The 27,912-nt window shown below is 41.5% G+C and overlaps 1 protein-coding gene across 1 annotated transcript; it reads right to left on the bottom strand.

Moving 5' to 3' along the window:
* Positions 1 to 200: 200 nt before the first annotated feature.
* Positions 201 to 27,912, bottom strand: RFX8 (regulatory factor X8). The gene is made up of 15 exons (XM_065741142.1): positions 27,863 to 27,912; positions 25,052 to 25,175; positions 22,047 to 22,108; positions 20,910 to 20,996; positions 17,987 to 18,046; positions 15,738 to 15,801; positions 14,595 to 14,729; positions 14,433 to 14,510; positions 13,858 to 13,971; positions 12,982 to 13,132; positions 11,299 to 11,357; positions 7,654 to 7,810; positions 4,789 to 4,883; positions 3,799 to 3,913; positions 201 to 520 (listed from the first exon to the last, which is right to left on the bottom strand). The coding sequence occupies exons 1-15, from the start codon at positions 27,910 to 27,912 to the stop codon at positions 201 to 203; spliced, it is 1,671 nt and encodes a 556-aa protein (XP_065597214.1).

Here is a 27,912-nt window from a genome sequence, read left to right as displayed (position 1 = left end):
TTGAGGTGTGGGTGATGTTGGACATAACTCCTTGCAAACCTAGATTTCATTAGTTTTACTTCAGGCTCACAGAATAAAAAACAACTGTAAAGTCTACATCTTTCCTACTTCCCCAACTTACTATTTATTATTATTTAAGTTTTTTTCATATCTAATATTTTATCTCACCTAAATTTCGGTGGCTTTCTCCCCCAAACAACTCAGAACTCTGAATATATGTTGCTTAATTCGATGTCACTCTGGTTCAGCATCAAACTTACGAAAGTTGACTGTGGAGCTTCAGCCTGAGGTTCCTCCTCGGTAAAATAACCCCCAAAGCTGGGCTCATAAACCCACAGAACAGGCTGGTCGTTTTGCTGTGTGACAGAGGAACTTTCATCTCCCTCCTCCTCCTCCTCCTCTTTCTCCTCTTCTTCCTCCTCCTCTTTCTCCTCCTCCTCCTCCTCCTCCTCCTCTATATAGGACTGGAAGATGTGAGCAACGTAATCCAAGAGTAGCAAATTAAACAAATGCCAGGATCCTAGATTTAAAGAAAACCAGAAATAGTTGTAGCAACCTCTTAATTTGCTTACCTTCCTGTCTGTTCTTTTCTTGAAGGGCTTCATTGTATTGATGGGCTAGACAAAGTAGCAGTCTAGCATTCATCAGTAATACTTACAGAATGACCTACCTCCAAATACCACAACAAAATGGGCACTGACTATGGATTTTAAACATAAACAAAAGCCTTTTCCCAAGTTTTACCAATAGAGAAAAGTGTGCTTGCATGTATTCTCTTTTCTATTCTAGTTCTTTCCACAGATCTGCTACTCTTACAAAGCTTGTTAACCAGCACGTATCATCTCATCTCTCCTTAGCACAGATAAATTATTCAGTCTCTCCCCAAGCTAACCCTCCTACAGACTTTAGTTTGTTCCATACCTATGGCATTATGTAGCCTACTTTGCAGCTGGGTATACTAAAATACCAAGTTATCGTTGCCAAGAGAAGGACTGATGGAGGCCATTGAGAAAGTGCTTATAGTGAAGAGATCTTTTTCCATGTCAAAAATGTAGCAACATCAATCAGTGCATAACATCTTCATCTCACAAACAAATTTATGTGGACACGAACAATGGGATACTACAATGCCTATGCACTACAAAGATTTTTGAAGAGCTTTGAAGACGAAAAATACCACCTCTTTTGGTGTCATTTTTGTCTGAGAAGCTGCTGACCAGCCACTGCTGGTCCTTAAGCGGCACTGAAGAGATTAGATTGAAGCAGCTTGCTTACAAAAGGGGAATGTGCTAACTACTAATCACAAATACTGGCAGAAAAAATTATTTTCTGAGATATGGTGTACTTTGTGCTGAGAACTGGCCCAGCACCATTTATTTATTTATTTATCTGTGTGCCAAGGTGTGTATGTAGGTGACTGTTCAGCCACCGTGGCTCAGTTGTACTCCACTGAATGTCTCAGGGGAGACACTGGTAAAGAAAGTGTAGGTGTATCAGCTGACGTAAAGTTCTGTAACTGAGATAAGTAGAGGCACACATGCTGAAAAAGAGGTGGTAATGGAAGAGCTCTAGCATAGAATTATGGAATCATCTATGTTGGAAAAGATCTTCAAAGTTATCAAGCCCAAATATCAACCTGACCTACACGGTCCCATCAGTAAACCATGTCCCTTAATGCCATGAAGTCCCATTAGCCTTGTGTGCTGTGACACAGTTGATCCTTTCAGCCTTGCAGGAGACTAACTGCAGGTTCCTTCAATTGCACTTGAGCTTCACTTACAAGGAGGTTGGGTTGGAATAGAGCAAAAGACAATCCTGAGCTCAGAAGTATGAGTGCCTGTGTATTATCTGTGCCAGAAGTGCCAAGCAAGAGCCCCAGACAGAAATGAGTTTGGATTTGGTTTCTGGTATGTGACTTACATTGTGGGGAGGCATGCTGCATCAGCATGACACACATTTACCATAAATTCTATGTTTTGCCTAGGTAATTGTGTATCCTCAGTGGATGCAGCATATTTTGACTTGCAGGATCCCCACCATTTCTGTATGAAATGCTGAGTTTTAAGACATTTATGAAAAGCAATGGCCTGAGTACAGAGTGGCTTGTTAAAGTAACTAAGCCTTGCCCACTGGGGCTCCGAATAGAAATGTGGGAATAGAAACCTGGGAAAGATGAGACATTGTTACATCATATAACTCAATGTCTTAAGGAACCAGTGGCTTTAAGAAAGGAGATAATAATGACCAATTTAATTGGAACATCACAGAGAAAGACTAAAAGGCATTCTTAAAACTCTGTCATATGTGAAAATAAATTAAATCTCAGTGTTAATGAAGTACAGTAATGAGACTGTCATAAGTGAGATGAAAACATTGTACTAGCTTGAGTAAGGCTCAGCAGAGGATAGGATGCTTTACATCAGATGGCATTAATTGTGTCCCCAGTCATTAACTACTACAGAACAGGGAGGTGATTCATTAAACTCATCTTGAGGTGGGAAAAGGGGAGAGAATTTCATCATCATAGGCAATTTCAGTAAACACTGATCTTCCAGTGCTCTTCTTGGAATTCATTCACAGTTTTCACTCATTGCACAAAATATTGCATCCAGCTTTGGGGAGTTTTGTGCAGAACACTTCTGCAGAGACAGAGGTCACTATTTTATTATTACTCTGGTGCAGCAGCTCATGAACAAGGGGTCCAACTGTGCTATATTCCATGTAGTCAGAGAACAAAACTCTAATCCTGCTCCAGGGAGTTTGCAATCTCATTATGAGGCAAAAGGTAACAGCTAGATGAAGAAGAGGAGTGTGCATGTACATACACAAACACAGTCAGTAACAGGGAAGGAATACTGAAGAATATAAAAGGCAGCAACCTTAGCATACCCCTTTGTTATGTCTTTGTAGGAAACACAAAGCCCTAAGCTTTGAAGGGGAACGTCTAAGAAGATAATGAGGGTTTTTTGGCTGTTGGTGTGAAGCTCCCTCTAACAGAACGGGAAAATTATGAAGGTGCTTCTTTGAAAGTCTAAAAGGTAGTTCATGCAGTCTGGGCTGAGGTGTTACTCAGAAAAGACAGAGCATTTCTCCAGAATAAATAAAAGACAGACAGCCTCTGAGAGGTCTTACAAATAAAGAGAAAGAAAGTTAGGTTTGATGCAATATAGAAGCGGAACAGTTGATTCAAGACACAATGGTGCCACTTCAAGGTACTTTCAGTAAATGTGACTGCAAAGTCCCCTCACTTCTCCTGCCTTGCACTAGTGTGTGTTGGGTTTGGTGCTAGGCAGCTCTGATCACTAGAAGAGAGACAAAACGCATCCAGCTGAAGGAGCGATTAGTTTTCAGTCAGTTCAGTGTATGAGTATAAGGCATAAGCAAAGGGAAGGAGCTCTAGGAAGAACTAGCTGCAGCTTTGACAAGTGTTTGGATCTGCTGTTGCTATATTATACAGGAAGAATATGGGAGTCTGGAAGCTACCACCTGAGAGATACAGAATTATTATGGTTAGGTCTGTCAGTGCCCCAGCTCTCCATCACCCCTTCCTGATGGACTTCCTGCAATGGAGGTGAAGATAGTTTGCATTTAAGGATGTTGTTACCCATTTCTCCTCTTCTACCAAAAGAGCAAGTCCTACCCCTCTGCCAGCTGCATCTTTCTCCCTTCCTCCCTTACACTCATCCCTGAGAGGTGATGTTCATTTGGATTGTAGCTGGACTGTATGTCCATTGAAACAATCGGGTACCTCTGCCGTCTCAAGTCACATCAGACGACAGGCACAAAGCTCTCACATACCAAAACTGTCTGCACAGTTGATCGTCATCGCCTTGCTTACTGCACTCAATAGGAAGTTCCATCTCAACTGGAAATCAGCTGCCAGTTTTCTAAGCTCCTGCTTATTGCTATTTGGCTGCAAAAAGGAGGAAAAAAAAATGCTTTACGATGAAGATTGTTAAAAGAGTCCCTTATTGTGTTGTGGAATATTTCCCTTTGCAGATGGCATACAAAGGTGGAAAATTAAGTTAAAATAACTAAGGTTGAAAGGGATCTTTGTACGTCATCTTAGTTCAGGTTTTTTTTCCAGGCAAATCCTGAATGTCTCCAAGGTATTCTCCGCTCTTCTGGGTAACCTTTTCCTGTGTTTAACTACCCTCGTGGATTTTTATTCTTCTTCAGAAAAATAATACTAAAAAAGACATTAACCACCCCCCAGCCTCAAATCCATTGGTCTGTCCAATCAACAGAGTACAGTGGTACTATCAGGCTACTAATTCTGAATCACTGATGGACAAGGGGTGCAAGAACTAGTAACCTAGGGAGAGGTCTGTACGCAAGGATGAGTATACTTGAATCTTTCATGAGAGGTAAAACCACTGTGCTGGAATTTATCACTCTCCTACAATCTGCTGAAAACCAATACTTTCATAAATCAACAATTCCAGGAGTCATTAAGTGTTCTCTTTATTTACACGGACATTTTTCTTATAGATCTTGATTTATAAGATGGTGTTACAGAGTGTGTCTACAAAATGAGACCAGACACTGAAATCACTGAAGTGGATATATGCATAGAAATACATTTGTAGTTGTTTGCACAGATGGAATTTTTGTATGCCAATTAATTCTCCCTTTTTCTGCAGCATGCATAAATTGTATCTATGCAAATCTGCAGTCTGGTCATGTTGTTAGTATACAGTGTAGCTCCTGCAAACTTCTGACAGAGTGTAAAGGGATAAATGGTGTGATCGCTCTTCCTTTTCTGAAATCGTTAGATTAATTTTATACCTGGATGATAAAAGCCTGAAGATTTGAAGATACACAGCTTAGGAGAATTCGAATATCTGTCGAATATGCCAGCAAAGATAATAGGTCATTCAAACCTGTGAAATATAAAAGAGAGATCAGGTGGTTGGCTTTTCTAGCTTTTTTTTTTCTTTTATATCTGGCTTTAAATGTATTAAGACCTCTGTTTATAGCATTTTGTTTAGTGTAACTGTGCAATTTTTTTGAAATTAGTCAGAATTCAAGTTAATGTTACAGAATCACCTGGAGCACCTCACCACTCTCTCAGTGAAAAAAAACATGCCCCTGATATCTAACCTAAATCTTCACTCCTTTATTTTAAAACCATTTCCCCTTGTTCTGTCACTATCTGTCCATGTAAAAGGTAGATTTCCCTCATGTTTGCCGTCTCTCTTTAAATACTGGAAGGCCATAATGAAGTCTGCCTCCTCTTCTCCAGGCTGAACACGACAATCTCTTTCAACTTGTCTTCACAGGAGAGGTGCTCCAGCCCTCTGATCATATTTGTGGCCGTCCTCTGGACCCTCTCCAAAAGCCTCACATCATTCCTGTGTTAGAGACCCCAGACCTGGACATAGTACTCCAGATGAGGCCTCACAAAGGCAGAGTAGACAGGGACAATCACCCCTCTTCAGATGCAGCCCATGGTACAGTTGGCTTTTGAAGCTGCAAACGCACACTGCTGGCTCATGTTAACTGTTTCATCTACCAGAACCCCCAAGTCCTTCTCAGCAGGGCTATTCTTAAAGGAGTTCTTCTCTCACTCTGTATACATATCTGAGATTACTCTGACCCAAGTGCAAAACCTTGCACTTTGGTTTGTTGAACCTCACTAGGCTCACACGTGCTCACCTTACGAGTTTATCAAGGTCACTTTGGATGGCATCCCTTCTTTCTGCCATATCAACTGCCCCACTCAGCTTGGTGTCATCAGCAAATTTGCTGAGGATGAACTCAATCCCATTGTCCATGTCACTGATAAAGATATTTAAGTGTATAGGTCCCAAGATGGACCCCTGGGGGACATTGCTCCTTACCAGCCTCCACCTGGACATAAATATATGGACCACAACACTCTGACTGTGACATCCCAAACAATTCCTTATCTACCAAATAGTTCACCCGTCAAATCCATATCTCACCAATTTAAGGTAAGGATGTGGTAGGGTACTGTGTCAAAGGCCTGCAGAAGTCCAGGTAGATGACATCAGTTGCCTTCCCTTTGTCCACTGAAGCTGTCAGTCCCTCATAGAAGGCCACCAGCCTTCCCTTGCTGAAGCCATGCCGGCTGTCTTGGATCACGTGCTTGTCCCTCGTGTGCCCTAAGATGTCTTCCTGGAGGATCTATTCTATGATCTTCCCAGGCACAGAGGTGAGGCTCACCAATGTTTAGTTCCCTAGGTCATCCTTCCTCCCTTTCTTATAAATGAGAGTGAGGTTTCACTTTTTCCAATCACTGCAGAATTCACCTGTCAGCCATTACTTTTCAAATATGATGGAAAACGACTCAACAACCACATCAGCCAGTTCCCTTAGGATCCTGCTAAGGATCTAAGGAGCTAATGGCTTCCCTTAGCCATTGCTACCATGCCTGCACTGATCTAATTTTCATGGCAGAAGCAGAAAGTAAACTTTGCACAAGTGCAAGCTGGAATCTTGTTACATGCAATACCACATTTCTTATCTGAGGTTGAGAAACCATAATCTGTTGTGGGGGAGGGAATTCTTGTAAGATAACACCAAAAAAATACAGAATATTCCACAGCATGGAAATATATACAGTATTGCCAAGGAGCAGTGCAGATGTTCCCCAGAAGGTTAGAACCTACCACTGTGTGCTGCAAGCTGCATCATGACTATACCTCTCTGAATCTATACCCTTCTAGCTTAGAGGTTTTCTTGTCAGAAAACATATACATAGGGTCTGTAAAACTTTGTTCGTTATAAATAACAAATTGGAAAAGGCGTGGAAACAGAGAATGCAATAAATCCACCTCTGAAAAGGTAATAATTAATAAAAAGAGTGATCGTTTTTGACTTTAAATTGCAAATACACATCGTTCAAATGGTTCTCTTGATGGCTCTGTGAACAAAGAGAATTATTATTCCTGCCAAAAGCCGTCACAGACAGTTGGTGATGCGTCCCCTGTCAGGGAGCATGCCTGCAGCGGGCCGGGAACAAAGAGCTGAGGATTCCTCTGTCAGCTCTAAGCACAGCCAGCCCATCTTGCCCATTTCTTGCTACCAATTTAAATGGCAGTCTGTTAATCTTAGAATTAACTTGCCATTATGCTCCCATTGCTTTTCAGTAGGCTGGCAAATGTATTATGTCATGGCTGCATGCAAACTGTGTGCTCTAGTGTTTACAGCACAGCATCAATTCTGCAGGCCCTAACAGAGCAAAAAGACGTGAAAGCTGAAAAGTCCTCATCCAGTTCAGCATACAAAATCTGGCCACAGGAGGTGATTTTGTGTACTGTGATTTAAAGCAGGGGGAAATGTAAAATATAATTCTAGGAAACTCATTTTTATCAAAGAAAATCATAAAATGCTAATGTCCCTGCTTATCAGCCTTCTTTTGGAAGATGTATCATTTGGGAACACAAAACCCACTCCCGCTGCCATAGAAAGCATTAAGGGAGAATCAAAGCCTTTCATTCTTAACCTTTAAAATTAAACGGATAAAACTGCGTGCTCCAGTCTCAATTTTATTGGCTCTTTTCCAGTACTTAGGGTTACTGAAAGGCTGTAATTCCCAGCAGGGCAGATGCCATAAATAAACATGCTAGAGCTTTAACAACGTCAGGCAGAGGCTTAAATGGATAGAAAAATATAGAAAAAAATTACATTTGATTTCTGCGTTGCTCTGCAGTTCATCTAGATTTTCATACTTAGTTTGAAAGAGGTTTCCAGGCACATCCAGTAATCCGTGGTTGATGACAGCATTCAAGTCCGAGACCAGAACAGTGACTTTCCTGTTGTTGTTCAAGACTGTTCTCATTGTCTACAGTTATTAAGAAAACAGTTAATGTCTTTCACTTTTCACAAACCCTTAACCCAGTCAAAAAAGCTTCCCTTTTTCAGTGCTAAGTTAGAAGTGGGGCTTTAAATTTACCACTAGACTGCAAATGGGGAAAAAAAAAGAAGAAAAAAAGAAATAAAAAGAATCAAAGGAGATGAATCTTAAGTTGTCTGAGTGGGTTTTGTTCTGGGTGATATTATTTTCAGTGAGACTTGGTGGTAGTGTCTGTGATGGAGCAGAAAAGGCTGACAAACACTTGAAGTATCTGGGCAATTGTTTTTGCCTGCAGTTACTATAGTCATGCCAAATAACATAACTTTGTCTAAAAAAAATGATGTATTAGGATCTACTTTCCCTCAATACCACTTGTCTTTAATATGTGTTTCAATTACATTCAGAAGTGAGCTTCCCTGAGTTTTCCTAGCCTTTGAGAAGGTAAAAACATGACTAGAAATACAGTACTAGTTAAAGTGACATTAGTAGGGAATTTGTCCCACTTCTCTGCTTGTGAGTCTTTCATGAATGAATCTGGTTTCATATTTGTCCCTATAAATACTACATACACTTTTTATCACTATAATATGCACTAACTTTTTATCTTAATCTCTTCCTTTTTTAATTTTTTTAAATTAATTGTTAATATCCTGATTGAAGAAAGGAATTAAATCTGAGGCTGTCAAACATACATTTAGTCTCTCATTTTCACACTGAAATGCATGAGATCCTAACAGCTCTGTTGAATTTGGGCTTTTATATGAGTAATCCTTGTGTTCAGTTTGGCCTACCAGAAGAAAAGTATTTTCTTGTAAACTTCAGAGTTCATGAACATATTAACAAATCCCATTCATCAGGTGTGTGGTAGAGATTACTACTTTGCATTATGACACGCTTTCTTGCAAGTATAATTCCCAGTCCAGTACTTTCATTTTCCACTACTCTGCTATCATTACTCAAATATCACAATCATCCTGATTCTTGGTAGTCTTTTTCAGCCAAGTTAAAGACAAAGCTTTTTTTTCTTGTTTTACATGGAGTTTCCAGCACTGGGAGAAGAGCTGCTGGTTGCAACAAGAGCACACAATGTGAACACTGGGAATGCAGCTCCATGTTCCAGTTTGCTAGGCTGCTCTCTTTCTTCACCCATTGCACTTCATAGAATGTAATACACTGAATTACTAAGAACTGGCCCTGACAACACTTAAATACAGCTTACCAAAGGCAGAAATCATCCCTTGGAAATGACAGGCATTATATTTACGTTCCTTTCTCACAGGGAATTTGCACTTATACTCTAACTACTTCTGTACATCCAAGTAGTAGCAAATATCAGCCTGCTTTATCTACACATGATGGGAAAGTTACTTTTTCCTTCTGAATGCTGACCCTGCCAAAATTGTTCAGATTCTCTCACCAGGTGGCTAAATTACTGCAAAGTACTCTACAAGGCACAGTGTGTTTACACCATTCAGAAGCTGCAGCTGCATAGTCCCTCAGTAACAGTTCTCATTAGGAGCACTGTCACCTGCTTTGACCACCTGTCTCAGGTTGAAATTCAGAGTGCTTTTCAGAGTGATAAAACCTTGAAGGACAATTAGAAATACCAGATGACTCCTACATGAGAGAATTAAACTTCAGGCTGAGATAGAAATAACTGAGATAGAATGTGACAGAGGTCTACAGGAAGAATTTCATGAAAAAGGGCACAAATTTTAAATCTAATAAAAGAAAGTAATTTTTCACACAAGATAGAATAAAATCCCAGGACTTGCTACCCCAAGATGCTGTGAATACCAAAACCAACCTGTTGGCCCCAGGAGTAGGGCATCACTTGCTCTATGCATGCCTTCTTTACCTGAGTATCTGATGAGGACAACCAGAGGAAATAGTACAAGCACACACAAGCCTAGGGGCTGATCTGACTGAAGAAAGCACCGAGTGGTTTTCTCTGAGCAGCATTCACCTCACCATGAAGCACTTGTGTGTTTCTCACATGTTGAACATTTTAAATACTCATGCTGTCCAGCTAACCATCTTCCAGTATGCGTTAGATGGAGGGGGTAATTTTGCACTATAATCTTGATCTGATTCCGGTTTCCTACTCCGTTTCCCTGGAGCCCAGTATAAATGGCTTGGGTAAGGTCAGAAGTTATAGCTGAGGCTACAGCTGCTCAAAGACTATGGGGATGCTGATTTACAAGGCCCTCATGTTTTCACTTGTTTTTAAATTACTGATGGGACTGGTCATCAGTTAGACTGAAACTCCCTTGCCCTTCACTTGTATTTTAAAGAGGCTCTGGAGAAGGAGCAAATATCTTTTTTTTTACCTGTTTACCTGTGCAAAGAGTGCCAGGAGCTTGTTAGCATGAAGAGGAACCAGGCTCAGAGTGTGCTCAGCTGAAAGTATAGACCTGACCCAGGTTCTCAGGTCTAGAATGTTCGCTCTGTGCAGGTTATACAGTACACAGTCAATGTAAAGCTGTTAAGTGGCCGCTTCTGGAGAAAGAAAAAAACTCCCTTTCCCTAAATCTCAAGGGTGTAAATTACATGTTGAGTCTCCACAGCTCTTCCATGCATTAGGAATGTGCAGGGAAAAATCAAAAAGCTACAACCAGCACCTTGATGTCACGCCTCAAGCCCAAGCGCAACCTTGTGAAGTCCAAACACAGCAATCAGATCCAAATGACTGGGAATAGCTGGCACACGCACTCTTGAAGGATCAAGTGATTTGATGTATAAGAAGCACTGTTAAGAACTGTACAGTGTTACAAAGCTGAGTTTTTTGTGATGTTCATCATCTCCAGTGTGCTGCTGCAGGAAATGGCAACTACAGGTCCTTAGCATTGGATAGAAGTAAACCCTTTGCACATGTTAGGCTGCCTATGAACGTTTATGCTATTTTTTTTTTTAAGTGTGAGGTTAACTTTTATATGTCATTGGTGGTGAAGTTTTCCTATAAAGGAAAACTACATTTATTAAGGAAGGATATGACACTGCTGTGTAATTAAAGGAGTCACAGTTCCCTATTTTTGTCCTTTTTTTTTTTTTTTTTTTTTGTGAGGACACAGTGAAGCCATTTAAGCCAGTTGGGCACACTGGGAGACTTCTTTGGTCCTGCTCCAGCACCTCAGTGCCCCTTCTGTATTGAGGTGCCCCAAACTGAACACAGTTCTCGAGGTGGGGCCTCATAAGTGCCGAGTACAAGGGGAGGATTTCTTCCCTAGTCCTGCTCACCACAGTGCTCCTGATACAAGCCAGGATGCCATTGGCCTTCTTGGCCACCTGGGCACACTGCTGGCTCATGTTCAGCCAACTGTCCATCAGCACACCAAGGTCCCTTTCCGTCAGGCAGCTTTCCAGCTATACCTCTCCAGGCTTGTAATGTTGCCTGGGGTTGTTGTGACCAAAACATAGGAACTTGACCCTATTAAAACTCATACAGTTTACCTTTTTTCATAGATTCTGGAACATACCTTGGCCATATTAGAAAGATCGGTCTTTCTCCTGAGTCTTTTAATAAACACTGTAACTTCTGTTAAAGAAGAAGAGACAGGTGTTTCATATCATTAATATTTTACATTCTCAAAGACCATTAACGAAGACAGATCTCTTTAAGTTGTAAAGCAGATCCCTGTGGGAGCAACAGGCTCACTCAGGGCACAGGGAGATAGCTGAGCTGCTTTCTCTTCTGGGAACTCTGCAGGTTTAAAGATTGCAAGTAGCTCTTCCTTCACTGGAAACTTGTTAACCCCTGATGCAGAGGAAAAAATACTTCCAGTAATTCTTCTGTGAAATACTTCTCAAGCAAGAGCAACATTCTTTTATGAATTAGGTTTCAGGTGCCATCATGACTGATGGCAACATGAATTTTAAATTTTCTGTTTTCATTAGAGTTTGCATTTTCACTCATATGTATCTATAATTTTCAGCACTGTTAATAAAAGCTGATTTCTGTTGCTCTATTTGATCCCATATACAATGTATTAGAATTATTAAAACTGTGGTCCCAGGATATCCTTTTTAAGAATAAAATATAACTGATTCTTAGTTGCAGGAAAATCAAGTATAAAACAACTTACAATCTGCAGATAGGTGATGGCTTTCAAGTGAATTCTTTTTCTCTGAAGTTTGTACAAACCCCAAAGCCCAGGATATGCATAGAAAGTGTGGTAGTTGATTCATTACATAATTCCATGTACATAATTGTGTTAAAAGCACATTACTAAGTTTGCTCTGTCAATTGTTTAAACGTAAGGACTACCAGATTTGAAACTGACTGCAAGTCATCCTCGAGCACATGGGTGCAAGCAGTCCTCTGTCTGTTTAGGATCCCATCTTTCTCACTGTAGAGATGGTTTGCATTCATTTAGCAACCAAGCAGCATTTTGCTTTAGCTGGATTTTTCAGTATAACTGAACTAGATGATCTTAAGGTCCCTTCTAACCCAAACCATTCTTTGACTCTATGTAATATAGAAACTGTAGAATCCCGGAATGGCTTTGGATAGAAAGGATCTTAAAGATCAGCTAGTTCCATTGCTGTGGGCAGTGACCCTTTCTACTAGGTCGGGTTGCCCAAAGCCTCACCCAACATGACCTTGAACATTATGTACATATGAACATATTTGCATACATAAATCTAAGAGTATATGTATGCATGTACATATTTAAGAACACACACCTTTGTGTATTACAAGTTTTTTAAAATCTTGCTGTAATGACAGATTTTCCCTCTAGGCCTTTGGCTTTTTTTCCACTTTATATTGAACTGCCCTATAGTCATTAATTAATTTATCTGCATAAAACCACTTGCAAGGTGAAGAAACAGAACAATTCCAAAATTTCAGAGGGCAGGGTGCTCATTTTTCATAGTCATCAACACAGACAAAGTGATCATGGCAGAAGACAGGCCTTTAAAAAGATTCAAGTACTCTTTAATTAACCAGGAACTTGGAATGATTTGGACTTAAATTTGTTCTCACGCACCAATTGAGATCATTTATTTTCAACTGTGTGCCAGCTAACTCTAGTCCTTCCTACTATCGAGGTTACAGCAGCTAAAATATCTTTTAAAACAATTTAAGTCTTCTAACCCAATCTTTTCTGCAGCTTAAGCAAAGATTATTTTACGAAAATCACTCTGTTCCTCCTACTTACCTTCGGATTTGGATGTTTGGAGTGGCATGGGAAGCTCTTCCAAAGCATTAAGCAGCCAGAGTTTAACATTTTTACTGAATATTCTGATTGACTTCAAATATTGTACAGGCACCTCCTCCAGGAAGTCACCAAGTAGAATGTTATCCATTTCCTACAATGTAAGTACATCGATCTGCATGGTTGGTGCACTACAGATATTTACAGCAGCATGAAACGTATTTTAGTTGTGATTAAAGTTTTAAGTCATGAAAAAAGCTCAATTCTTCCTCCTCTTATGGCAATAATTAAACTACATTTATTCACAAAACGAAAAAGATCCTAGAAGCAAGCACTGCTTCCTGAATTAATTACTAGATGCTGCTTGATGACCTGTTGTAAATAAGAAGTAAATTATTCTGAGCAGAAAAGTGCATATGTCTACATGGAATTTCACTGAGAAATACAGTAATGTTATCAAAGGAAAAAATGATCCCCTTGTAGTTTAGAAAACAGGTATCAGGCCAAATTTCAGATGCATACCCTCCTTCCAGAACCACAGATCACATTTATAACATTATCCTCCACTGATGTTAAGAACTTTCAGCTGTGGTCCTGTGTGAGCCAGAAGTTTGATTTCATGATCTTTATGGATCCCTTTCAACTTGACATATTCTGCAGTACTATGAACTAAGATAGGGCAGCAAATGGCTGTTGTCTCAAATTCTACTGTCTCCTTCCAAAACTCGAACTGTGTTGGCTCAAAATTTATATATGCATATACACTGAAGATAAAATCCTGTTATGCAGTACACAAAAAACAGCTGGTCTTTCTCTTCAGGTAGAACTTCAGAGAAGACAAAAATCACGATGTAATTACAACGAACATGTCTACAGTACCTTGAATAGATATCTGTCATAGCGCTTGAACAGCTGGAGTACATCTGGCAAGGATAGAAATGCTACTTTTTCAGGCTGTAGATTCTTCCAGAATGACATGACGCAGTCTTCCACCTATTGTGCAGAGTCCTTTATGAGTTTTCACCAATTTTACCCTAGTGATATGTGAAGTGTGGCTCTGTGAAAGGACACACATTAGCACAGAAGGAGGAGGATGGTCACAGAGCTTGGCTCCCCACCTGGCTTGAGCCAGGCTCAGAAAGCAGTGGAAGCATCCTGGAAGTGAACCTGGCAAGGACACGTAACAAAGAGCAGGGAGACAAAGAAATGTGCTGTGGATATGTTGATATAATGAGAGATGTGTATCCATGGCCTTGTGTTTTGTGCCTGCAACATCACATTCTAAGAGATGATCATGTAAGAATTTCAGAGTATCTTGGCTGAGTGCTCTTTCTGTCCGTAAATGAACATCTACCTTAGATAAAACCATCAACTAAATAAGCTACAAATAAACAATTTCATCATCATATTTGTTTGCAATCATCACAAGGAATGTTACTGAAGCAAAGGCATACCTTGTCAAACTCTTTCATATTTACAATCTGTAAAATGTCTTGGCAGTGGCTACTGTACTCATGTGCCATCTGTATGACCTGGAGAAAGTGAGCAAAAAGAGTGTAAAAAAGATCATACAGTCAAAGAGCTAAATTGCTTGATTATTGAATACTTGAACATACCATTTTGTAGGAGCATTTGTCCACTACATCTTCCTCCGAAGGACAGGCTATCCCAAATTCAGGCACAACGTACGCAAGTCTGTCTCCTTCAGTTTTCAGATAAGTGGACGATGGAAAACAGTGCACATCCTTGCTCTATAGCATCAGAATGTATTTTAAAGAATTAAAAAAAAATTAAAAACCACACAATTATCTTGTCACTTCTGCTAAAGTTACAAAGTACTTTCTTGAAGTCATATGATACTATTTTTTTATTAAGACGTGATTATTTAGAGAGATGCTTGTTCTTTTTTATTGAAAATAGAGGTGGGTAAAAGAAACAAGCATGACTGACTGAAAGTTCAAATTCCAAATGGTACATTACATTATTTTCAAATCAAGTGAATATTTCATGCTACACATATTTTACAGGTATATTTTCTATAGCACTACAGTTGCAATCATCTCAATAAGGCTTGAGATATTTGGCTCTGCTGTAAAGGTGGCAGCAAGGTTTTCTTCAGCTGCTGTTACACGCACTTTGTTGCACTCGTTACTGTCTCAGAGCACAATGGAAAAAAACAAACAACAAAACAACAAGAAAGACACACAATCTCTCCTTTTCCTTCACTGTGATCCCCATAATCCTGCTGCTCATGATTTGTGGGATGGCTTCCAATCAGCATCAGGCCAGTTCCCTAGTGTATTTGAGAACTGCCACCAGATAGCCTAGCATCAGCCTATTTGGCGAGCAGGTCTGCTGTTCTTTTTCCTTGATTGCTTCACAGTGTTTTAAAGACTCCCCATGCCAATATAGTCTCAGTGAGTTGAAATGACACTGGGTCAACAGCATGAGAGCTGCAGTGGTGGGCTTCAGACAAGGAAGGCAGTGCCAAACTAACTCCTCCAGTATTGGAAACCTGGGCGGTCAGCCATGATTTCAACAGTCAGCAGAGCAAAGATTATTTAAGCTGACATTTAGACAATAAAAATACTTAGCTACATTGGAAGTAGAGGGAGCAAGCATTTAGTAAGGTTACACAGACAAAGGTTACTTCAGGGACTGTGATGGGTTAATTGTGTTTCGTTACAACATTACATAGCATTTCTAATTTAGCACACAGAGTACCATTTTATTATAAGTCTAATCTATCTGAAACTCACTGTTCCTTTTCTTTTGCTATTGCTCTTGTAACCAGCTGCATCTCCAGAACTGCAGGCGTCTGCACTGTGGTAAAATACAGAACATAAAGCCCTTTAACAAAACCCACCAATTTATACTGTGTTTATTGAGAAAATGATCAAAGTGGATAGAGAGTACTAGGCTGAAGTAGACAGCAGTATGTTTAAGAAACAAAATCGCTCTTTCCCATCATTCAGTGTCCCCAGGATTTTCTAATTAATCTGGAGACTAATTTCTAGATAAAATTGAGCAACTCACTGCAGACAGCTATTTACTAGCCATTTAGCAGTGCAACTTCTTCCAACTTCTTGTACCATGAATACATACCATGTATTCATGACGTTGAACTCGTAGCAGCAGTTCATTTTAAATAAAAATAAAAATCATAGACACAGAAGTAATGAAAGTGTAATCATCCTTAGCTTTGATTGCTCAGTAACCTCAGTTTCTGTTCCCTTTATCACTGTAGACAACAATCTGGCTGTCCTCTGCCTACTTTGAAAGTCTTTCTCTCGATGCTTCACACTCTCAGTGTTTTCATGGGCCTGCAAAGGCTCAATAATCAACTTTTGGCTGAAAAACCAAGAGTGAGGCAGCAGTAGGCTGCTCTCTTGCTTTGCCATCTCCTCCCTCCTGTGTCTGCTTTTCTGAGGTGAATCCTGCAGGAGAGAAAGCCAGTGGCACTCTCTTTGAGAAACCTTGTATTCTGGGAACTGATGGGGTTCATCTGTTGAAGGAAGTGAAGAACAACTTTGGCTACAAGCTTGGCAAGCCTAAAACTGCTGGGGAAGAGGAACTATGAAGACAGTGTCAGCAGTGGCTGCCCAGAGGTTAAAAAAAAAAGAGCAGGAGTCAGTGGGAGAGCACTTGAAGAGCAGCACAAAGGAATGCCAGGCAGTAGGCCAGTTTCTGTCCCGACTTCAGTTCCTCGACAAAAATGCATGGAGTGTAGGAAATGAGGATGTTGAATTGGAACCTTAGTCCAGCCTCAGAGTCAGGATATCCTGGGCCTCAGTGAAATGTGGTGGGAATGCTGAGATGGATGGCTAAAGGCTCTTTAGGAGGATGGGCAGGAAAGGAGAGGAGGTGGCACAACCCTTTACATTAGGGAAGGTCTGGACTGCATGGAGCTGGGTAATGGCAATGGAAGGGTTGGGTTCTCTTCATAAGAGTCAAAGGAAAGACTTACAAGGGAGATATTATCTGGAGTACTGTGTCCAGTTCTGGACTCCCCAGTTCAAGAAAGACAGGAAACTACTATAGGGAGTCCAGTGGAAAGCTACAAAGAAGATGGGAGGCTGGAGCTGTTTAGCCTGGAGAAGGCTGAGAGGGGACCTCATCATCTCTAATGGATATCTAATGGGCAGGTGCCAAGTAGATGGGGCCAGGCTCTTTCTGATGGTGCCTAGTGACAGGACAAGGGACAATGGGCACGTAGCGCAGCACAAGAAGTTCTATCTGAGCACGAGGAAAAGCTTTACCGTGAGAGTGACTAAACACTGGAATAGGCTGCCCAGAGAGATTGTGGAGCTTCCTTCTCTGAAGATATTCAGAACCTGCCTGGACTCTTTTCTGTGCCACTTGCTGTAGGGAACCTACTTTATCAGGGGTGTGGACCAGATGATCCCAAGTGGTCTTCCAACTCCTGTGATTCTGTGACATGGAGACATGCTCCAGCCAGCCCCCACATCCACTGCTGACGTATGCTGCCTGTCTGTGAAGCCATTTCAAGCTCCTGGGCCCTCGGGGACTCTGTTATCTGGAAGGTGGCAGCCAGTGTTTTGCACAAAACGTGCAGTCCCAGCTGGTGGCTGGTGCCCAGGCCTCCTCCTGTTCCCTCCACTACTACTTCCAATGCTGGAAGCCAAAGGACGCTGCCCACCAAAGGCCGGGCACAACATTAATATTGCAAATGTCTGGTCTCCACAAACAAAAGAACAGGTCAGTACAGAGGCACTGCTGTCAAACCTCTCATCCTTACAGGTTCCTAAAGCCTGTGGAATACAATTAACAAATATTTTCCAGCTCCCGCTCTCCCCAAGCAGGCAGCCAGCTGCACTCTGCTGCTGCTGCTATGGCAACACACCTCACCTCTCCTTCAGCAGGCTGCCTAGTCCCCTTTGCCTGTGCTGGGTGGCACCACAGCCTTCCTTCTCACTGTCCCCCCCACCTGCTGCTACCTCACCTTTGCTAGGCAGGGCAAGCATCGTTAGAATAGCTTCAGACTCACCCAGTGACCGTTGGGGTGCTCAGCTGCCATGCAGAAACGTTCTTCCTTGGAGAGCACTGCCTGGGCAAAGACAGGGCACACAGAATGGGAGGTGAGGGCAGTGAGCTCAGCTCTGCCACCCATGGGGCTGGGGAATGAGAGCTGAGAGCAGTGATCCAGAGATAGGGTGGCAGAAAGACTGAGGTGAATAGGAAGCAGGAAGGGAAAATTAATGGAGGAAGAATGGTGAATGGGACTGACAGATTACACTGAGATCAGAAAAGATGATATCTTAGAAACACTGGAGTTTTTAACTGAGAAATTACAGGTTTGCTTCACTAGAAAGTCAGAGGCCCAAGCCTCCTCTGTTCCTAGATCATGAAGTGACTCTTACTTAGAGGTCTTTCCAAACTTGGTGATTCTATGATATGATTCTACTCTCACTCACTAGCATTTTTTAGCACTGCCATACTCCAGGCCTCCTTGACCTTTCAGAGCAGCTGTCATTTTAGGGAGACCTCATTCACAAAGCTCCCATTCCTACAATCATCCCATACCCCCTTAAATCTCCATAATACCTTTGGAGACCCTTCACAGACCCTTCACAGACCCAGTTCCTTACTACAAGCACCATGTCAAGTGCTGATGACATCAAAAAAGGCCAAGAAATACTGTTTTTGGTAATTGGAGACAGTAGTGCTGACACCAGTCCATTCTTTCACAGCCTGGAGGGAATTTGGGTGGATGCGTTCATCTCTCACTGGGCTCTAGGCTCCACCTTCCCCTCAGGTAGAAGCTCCAGAAGAAACACCTGCGTGTCAGACTTGATTCAGGCATGGGAGGATGCCGTAGTCATTTGGGACATGCTGACTGCTCAGGCATACATCCCTGTCTCTGCCAGGGGAACATGGCATCAAGCCAGTGAGGTCTCTACTACTCATTGGATCTAGTTTGAAGACAAGCATTTGGACTGAACTATAATGGTTTATTAATAATCTGCTTCACTATTATCTGGAACTTTTCACACCAGCACACTCTTTCAGACTGTTGTGTTATGGGTCAAATACCCTCTGCTGCAGCCATCAATTTACCTCCACAAGAACAATGTTTGTCCTTGTGGGTAGAAAAATACTCGATTTCTTGATGACTTTTTTTTTTTTTAACTTTCATTTCTCTACTTTAAGAGGTTATTCCAGGGATGGGTGGGGTTTTCTTTGTTTGTTTGTTTGGTGGTGGTTTTACTAGATCACAAAAATTAACTCTGATTTCTAACAGCTCTGCAGAGCTTTTAGAGAAAACAGTGAAGATATTTCCTTACTGTGTTTCTGTGCATTTGTAAAACATATACAAAACTGTAAAAACAGATGGAAATAAACTGACTTATTTCATTATGGCTGCCACTTATTTTGCATGTGGCCTAATTTTTTTATTTCCATAGTTATTTTGTGGGAGGAGGGTTATGATAATCACGTGTCTCTGGCTGCATTTCATTTGTTTACTTTTTATTGCCTTCTCTCAGTTTTCTTCTGCTGTCATTTACCAGACACTAAGAAGCAGCAGTGACACCCAGGTGCTGCTGGTACTCATGTTGGCTCTAAATGGGGGCATGTGGCTGGGTTTTGAGTGAAAGCTGCTCTAAATGCAGCTGTTTGGCTTCACACAGCAGCTTAAATGAAGGAAGCGTCAGACAAAATAATTTCATAGTTAGAAGACTTACCTAAAAGTATTGCAGGTAGAAAGCTGATGTTTATCTGAATATATGTATATATTTAATATTATGTGCATTGGTAGCTAGGGCTACCACTTTAGTGAGGTTCTCATGTGAAATGAGCCTCGTGTTGCCTATGAATAATTTGTTTGGTCTCAGAACAACTGATTGCCACTTGATTGTGTGCAGAACCTGAGCCTTTGCCCTGCTCCATTCTTTATTCTTGCTCTGCTGTCACTGCCTGGACTGCTGCAGCATTGCTCTGACATCAAACCAGTGAAGACAGGCAGCAAACCCGCAGGTATAATTTTTCCATTCTCTTGCAGCATGTGTTCAATTAACTATACAATAAAATACCACAGACAGTGAAACAGCTTTCATCATCGCCAGAATATCTGAGTGCTTAATAGTCTGTCTTGTACCCCTATAACATTTGTGCCATAGAGAGCTATTATATCCCCATTTATAAGAAAGGAAACCAAAGTACAGAATTCATTTGTATACACATTTCCTTTTTTTCCTTCTCCCCTGGAGAAACACAAGTCTGTAGCTCATCTACCTCAACCATGACTTTAATGATGACTTTCCCCGTCCTGCCTACAACTGAGATGAGATAAAGTCTACAGCTAGCTTCTACACTATCATCAGTTTCTTTAAGACTTTTTTTTCCATTTTTGCAGTCTCCCCTCCTGTCTTACATATGTTCTCATTGTTGACCCCTTACAAGAGGTTACTTTAAAACCTGAAATTTTAAAACAAAACAGAGGCAGTATTTTCAAAGTATCATGCCTCATCTTCTAGTGAAAACTAAGTAACACTACTGCTGTAGGACTCCTCAAAACTGCAGTTATTTGTATTTTAATACTTAACTCTTCAGCCTTCTGTTTACCAATTAAAGAATGGTTGTCATCTTGACATCTACAATGTCAAGAAGCAATTGTCAATACATTTTTCTGAGTTTCCATTTAGAGCCTCAGTGTGTTACATTCTTCTTTTAGGCATGATTTACCTTACAACAACATCCAATTTGGGGATATCTGATTAGACAAGGCACTTTTTCAAATTTGATTTTTCTTGCTAGGGAAATTGCTTAATGTCACAGCACTTTTGTAGTGTGTGTAAGGGGAAGAAAATAGTCATACTGTTGACAATGTTCAGCAATAACAGACTTCTACGTACAGACAGTATGTACATTATCATGTGATATTTCATGACTGAAATATTTAGAAAACAAACCTGTGATATTTTTTTTGAGACAGCAGAAAGCAATAACGTCCATGAAAGGAAGAGTCCTCCTTGATAGTTATTCCATCATAATGATATCTAGAAAATAATAATAATAATAATAAAAAAGAATGAACTGACAAGCGTGATTTTCAAGACAGTTAGCAAAGCATGAACATTCTTCTATTGAAAGCATGTTCAGACTGGAAAAGACCAAGTGGAAAAAAAAAAAAGGCTACATTTACTTTATAAATTCAGTTGGAAGTTTATTTCCCTGGCACAAAATATTTACACGTATTTCTACATATTATTATTATTATTATTTGTCCTTGAATGGTATCTTCTTTTAAATGAACAAACATAAGCCAGCAAATATGGTGCAACAGTTTTGCAGATGACAATTAGAGAAGTTAGAGACCTCTCAGCAGGCAGAGGTCCTCACATCCCCACTGAAGCTGGAGGACAGCACGCACTTACAGCCCGGTGGTTTACAATAGCTTAGGGACTGGGTGGCCTATAGGTGAAAGCTAAAACCTAGTTTCCTAGATCTACAAGAACTGCTATTGTTTTATGCCCATCCTGGTGTTATCACAGCTCTGGTGTTGGCAGAGTACGTCAGCATCCAGTACAGAGTGACTGGGAGGCTCCTGGCCATCAGCAGCCAGTAGAGGGTGAGCTTCTGCTGATGGGAAACAACTGCATGAGGCTGAGGGGCACTGCACACCGTCCCAACCAACGCTGGAAGCATTTGTGGCCGAGCACTCTCAAAATGCTGTATCAAACCGACAGCAAGTCCAGGCTAGTGGAGAAAAATCACAGATGAAATAAGGGCCCATCACTCAAAGCCAGTATTCTACAGCTACTCCAAACGCTTGTAAAATCACTACATCTCAGTGCCCTTAAAGCATTGTTTCTCCCAGTCCGGATGTTCAGAGCATGAATATATATCTGGACATTGAATCAATGAAAGTATATCTACCTCAATCTTCCTGCTTCTGCTAGAGAGAGAGAAGGAAAGGAAAAGAGAGGAGACGGAGGAAGATATCAGAAGATGCATGACAGCTGAAGATGAGAATTCAGCTATTTTTTTTAGTTTTACTAGACCAATCACTCATAATATTTATCAAACAAAGTATTCAGAAACAATACCTGGCATTGCCTCTGGTGCCCAGCCTTCTTGTCCTCAGACCTGGGAAAACTATCCGGAGAAGCTAAAAAACAAACAGAAAATTAGAGGTCATTAGCAAGTTCATTCTAAAACACAGAAGCATACCTACTACAGTTTTCTCTCCTTAATCACTTCTTTTTCATTCCATTGCTTGCTGACTAATACCCGTTCCTACATACCTCTCAAATGGTAACCACTGAACTGAACTCAATCAGGCTTTTGTTGATTGAATTGTGAGTAATTTCATGGATTACCTCCCTCAGGTGAGACTTATTTCACATCAGCCTGGTTTGCCTGCACTGTTGCATGCCCAGGAGACCACCCACAGCCAGGGGAACTTGATCTGCAAGAGGCATCTGTCTGGGGCCTGTGGAGAGGCTGGTGCTCCTCCAGCCCCCTCCTGCCTTCCTCATCTGAGCAGGGTTCATTCACACAACCCTCTCACTTGTACCTGGAACACTTGCAGCCTGGGTTCTGACTTGATGTTTCTGAGAGGATGCATCCCCACACTGCAGTGACCTTCTGGCCACCCCCGTGGTAATGCAAACTGGGGTCAGGCAGCATCTGCCAAGGTTAAGCCCTACAGAATAATACAATAGTGTCAGGGTAATACCTCACTTCACCACAATTATTCTGCATGAGCTCTCCTGTGAAGGCAGAGCCTAACAAGTGGTGTTGGACCAGTACAGGATTGAGGGCACAATGCTGACACTGAACAAGGCAGTGCAGCCCGAAGTCATGCCTTTGTGCAGAGTGCACCTTGTTGGCTTAAGGGCCCACACAAGGACAGATCACATACCCTGACCTGCAGTTGCAATAGTGGTGTGGTTCTGCTCTTTGCACATTTTTGTGTGCATCCACCTCATCTGCCCCCTTTCTCAACATGTTACATACTCCCATTTTTCCCAAAAGAGGCTGTTCTGTGAAATGAGGCCTTTTCTACAGACAGTGGCATACTGGAGCAGAGAGACCAGGCAGATTAAATTAACACCATCTCAAATAACTACAGTTTCATTCGCACAAGATTTGATCGCAAAAATCCTTACATACAGTGTGGTCAAGTTACTACAGCTTGACAAATTATTAATAGCTCATATTATTCACTGGCCTCTTGTAACAGCTTACATGTGCACCTGTGTTTTAAAGCTTCAGCTCTTGCCGCTGTCTCCTGCTACACAGCCACAGCTCATGCTGAGGTGGGACTCACCTATGCATTAGCAACTCCTGGCAGACACCATGGTCAGTGGAGAAAAACAGTCAGTTCCAAGTCATGAGTCACCTGAACTGACCAAGACAACTCATTTATGGTGAAAGGAACCATGTATAACTACTTATTTTTCTCCACTGACTTCCAAGAGATGGTAAGGTGACGAGCTTCATGCAGACCTCTGTACTGAACCAGACCAGTTCCACTCATGGTTTGGCTGATGGGTGACGAGCCATTAGGCTGGGGTAAAACAGTTGTGTGAAGTCAGTCACACAAACCTTAAAGAAGAGTGATCATCACCCAGTAAAAACAAAGCAAAATGAAGCAGGTTCAACTGAATTGAGATAAATGATTCCTAAAATGAGTGTATCCACACACAAAATCGATTTCAGGCACAACTTCTACTTAAATGTTTTCTTAAAAAATGCGAAAACAGCTCCTACCACAGGCACTAATGGAAAACTAATAGCTGTGAAAACAGGAAGTTCTGAACAAAAAAATCTTGAATATCAATCACAAGGCATTCTGTTTTCCTTAATTGGTCAAATAAAGTCAAATAGCTTTGAGAATTTGTTGCATGTGGGATTTCTAAGTGGTAATTGCCTTGTGGGTTGTATCAACATCTACTTAGTGGACGAGTGTAACTACTTGGAGGAGACTGCTTTTTACATCTGCTTTTGTTTTGCTTGGAAGATGCAGTGAAGAATTTTTAGTGTGTGTTTGGAGCAGAATCTCCCCAAGTGTACTTAAAAATGAAGTATAAAATTATGTAACAACCAAACAGGTCTTCTAAGGACAGGGGAATCAGCTGCTCAGGACTGGTTTCTTAACCTTGCAATGTTTACCCTGGTAAAGCCTTCTATAATATATTTGCAAAAGAGATCACAGAATCACAGAATTAACAGTGGTTGGAAGGGACCTCTAGAGATCATCCAGTCCAAATCCTCTGCCAAAGCAGGCTCCCTACAATAGGTTGCACAGGTAAGCGTCCAGGCAGTTCTTGAATACCTCCATAGAATGAGGCTCCACAACCCCTCTGGGCAGCCTGTGTCAGTGCTCCATCACCCTTACCATAAAGAAGTTCTTGCATGTGTTAGTACAGAACTTCCTGTGTTCAAGTTTAAGACCATTATTCCTTGTCCAATCGCTACACACCACCAAGAAGAGCATGGACTCATCCATTCCCACTTTAGATGTTCGTAAGTATTTATCAGATCCCCTCTTAGTCTTCTTTTCCCCAGGCAGAACAGACCCATGTTACTCAGCCTTTCGTTATACAGGAGATGCTTCAGGCCCTTTACCATCTTTGTGGCTCTCTGCTGGACTCCTTCTATGAGATCCCTGCCTTTTTTGAACTTGGGAGCCCAGGGATCTTTGCCAATATAACATGCACATCTTCCCTGAAGAAAATGAACTCAATTGCAGTCAATACTTTCTTTTTTTTTTTCCCCAGTATATCTGTATCTACATGAGGGCTTACTAGATATATACTAGCAAAGACACAAACATAGCTGTCATTTTTAGATCAGCATCCACCACAGAAGACATGGATACAAGTCCCAGATAAACTGAAGAAGAAGGAAGGACAATACAGTGGCCTTTAAACACAGTCTTTTCTAAGCTCTTAGGCTGAATTCCCCTATTAGTAATACATTATGTATGCACCATTTTCTATTATTTAATTTTTCTTGGAACACAATGCATATATTCGATACAAGAGCATAGGATTTTCTGTTTGGTTCTCAGCTCCTAATCTTATAGATACTCTCTATTCTATACCTTTCCAAAGGTGGCTGAATTTACTTTTTTGTTGTCATTTGGATGGAAGTTTTCTAAATACATTTCATACAGCAGCCAACGGGGTATGGTGAATCCTTCACACAAACAGAAATTATCGGCTATCCTTTAAAACAAAACAGAAGAATCAATCAGTTTATGTCAGAATTAGAAAAAAAAGAACTAATAATTTGCAATTTTAATAGCTCACAGTGAACTTGGTAATAGAAACTCTTATTTTATAGAAGCATAAAATCAAAGTAAGAACTACTACTTCTATGCTGATTTGTATTCTGGTTGAAAAAGAAAGATACATCTTCATAGGCATGTATATATCCTAAGTTTGTTCTCAGCTTTTTACCTTTGACTTCCTTTTTTTCCAAAGTGTAAGAGCAATTGTGTGAGACTCTGCTAAGAAATGAACAGGATCTAATAGTTTTTAATAAAGAAATACATCTTAGTGGTACTAATCTAACATTAAAACCATTATGCTAGATATTGTAAATTACAGTAAAAATGTACAGTAAACTGTAAATTACAGTTACAATGTACAGAGCTGATGGCACCAAAATTCATCCTTTACTTAAAGCCCTTGCCCATCCTACACATCAGAGCAGTCTTAGAATCACAAAATCATTAAGGTTGGAAAAGGCCTCTCAGATCATCATGTCCATCCACCAGTCCACCCCACCATGCCCACTGACCACGTCCCTCAGTGCCACATCCACACGGTTCTCGAACACCTCAAAGGACAGTGACTCCACCACCTCCCTGGGCAGCCTGTGCCACTGCCTCACCACTCTTTCCAAGAAAGAGGATGTGAACTCGATTTCTTTTCAGCCTAAGTTATTGACTTCATCAAAATAAAGGCCTTTAGGTATGGGATAGAGGTGATGTCTTCAATGTCAGAGGATAATAGATCCCTGCAGTACTAACACAGAGCAAAGAAGCAGAGAGGGGATTAATTTTTAGAGCATGACACACTGCTCGTGTGACAGCGTTGTCTTACTGTGACTGCACTTCCACTGTACCCGATGATTTATGCATATTTGATCATTTCATCAGATGAATGCTGGCATAGCGCAGTGCCTCACAGTGTCTCTGTCAATAATCATGTTGGTTCAGAAAGCAGGCTTCTCATATCCATCAGGTGAGATAAGCGAGTCAGACTTTAACTCAGCACGTTCTTAATATCCTGATTTCAGGCTGCCCAGTGTTTGTCTAAAGCACTAGTTTTACTGGTAGTAGATAACAAGTAAGATCCACAGCAAAGTGGTATGCTGCAGCAGACACTCTTTGGCATCCCCATGCCATGGCCCCATGATGTCCGCTTCAGCTCTTGCCTCCTCCCCACCTCCAGGGTTGAGGGATCCAATGAGATATTTCACACCACGGGGCTAAAAATCAGTGAGATTTATTCTAGATCAGAGCCCTGGATCTGCATCCCAGCAGACAGCAACACGTGGTTCTTCTAAGGCAACTCTCTCAAAACTCTTTGTTATTGGGCAGTCTCTCAGAGGAGATTAAACCTGAGTCCAAATTCATCCTTAATATATCACCACAAAAGTTATTGCAAGTGCAGCAGGAATTAATTTGTGGCTCTGTAACTGGTTTCTGCCAATAGCTTTATCTCAGTATTTAACCATTTGCTGACAAAATATCTGGGAATCCTGTTTCATGAATTTATCATCCATTAAACTGTGAGCCTTTTACAAATGGCAAACCAAACACATGCATTCATTGTAGCAAAATGATAGCAAAATGAATATGAGCAGAAGGGAAGGGAGTGGTAAGGGAGGGTTAAAAACTAAAACAAAACAAAGCAGCTGGGGAAGTATCTCCTCTGTTCTACCACAACTTCCTATCCACATTATCCATTGGGATCACTATGAGATCCATTCTCCAGGTTTTCTGGGGTCTGCCACCTGTTATATGTGAGGTTTTGTACTGGGACATAGTATGGGTCTGCTATTAAACCACTTCTGGAGCTAAGCCTGCTTTGCTGTCGTCAGTGCACCATACAGTGGAGCTAAATGCTCAAAAAACTTCAAAACACAGAGAGGTGACTCAGAAGGTTATTGTGATGAAGGAAACAGCAGTTGATCTTTTGAAGGGTTGTTTCACTGTGTGGTTTCATGCAGGGTCTCAAAGTTGTGGGATAACCTCCACAACTCCCTTTCTTTAGGTCTTTTCAAGTGGAAGTAGGAGCATATCTACGGTTTCAAAACATATATCGAAGTTTCAGCATGGCTCACTAGCTGGACTCAGTCATGTTTGGGGCAGGAAGAAAGCAGCCCTGGTTTCCCTTTTCCTGTCGCCTGGCAGGTGATGCTCCTTTTCAAAGACCCAGAAAAGTGATGGTGACTACCTCACTCCACCTTGCTGAAGAGGAGCCCAACCACTGCCTTCATCCCAAGGAAATGACTTCAGAGAGTGTCAGTTGCTTGACATCACTGTATGCCAGGCAGCCACAGCAACCAGCTCCAGTTGGGGTGGTCCTACAGCATCAAGGCACCTCTGTGTCAGCATAAATTACATCAGAAGATGGACTTGTAGGGAACTTTACCCACTTCCATCACATCTCTCGTGCACCACCACCACCACGGAGCCTATACACCCAACTTAACTTCGGTCTTCCCAAATTGCGTTCAATTCAAGACTCTTCTCCCAGCGAGGAGATCCTGCAGCCCCCAGTGGGAGGGGGGCAGCTCCTCCGCCCGGATTCAACCGCATCCCACCGCGCTCCCTCCTCCCCTGCCCGGCCCCCACCGCCCCGCGGCCGCGGGCAGAGCTGCGGGAAGGAGCAGCACACACCAGCGGGTGATGGAGAGGTGCAGATGGGAGTTGGGGCTGCCCTCCGCCAT

This window comes from Cyrtonyx montezumae, unplaced genomic scaffold (assembly GCF_038088225.1).
Source record: "Cyrtonyx montezumae isolate F1298 unplaced genomic scaffold, pur_monq_1.0 scaffold_3, whole genome shotgun sequence".
NCBI classification, from domain to species: domain Eukaryota; kingdom Metazoa; phylum Chordata; class Aves; order Galliformes; family Odontophoridae; genus Cyrtonyx; species Cyrtonyx montezumae.
The sequence above is the reverse complement of the archived record's forward strand: the minus strand, read 5'-3'. Positions and strand labels throughout refer to the sequence as shown.

Excerpts from the sequence above, each read along its gene's own strand:
- RFX8 (XM_065741142.1), bottom strand. The coding sequence starts at position 27,912 with ATGGCGGAGGGCAGCCCCAACTCCCATCTGCACCTCTCCATCACCCGC. Across the intron at positions 11,358-12,981 it reads CCAAACATCCAAATCCGAAG|AAGTTACAGTGTTTATTAAA; the intron begins GTAAGTAGGAGG and ends CTTCTTTAACAG. Across the intron at positions 3,914-4,788 it reads TTCAGGCTTTTATCATCCAG|CCAAATAGCAATAAGCAGGA; the intron begins GTATAAAATTAA and ends TCCTTTTTGCAG.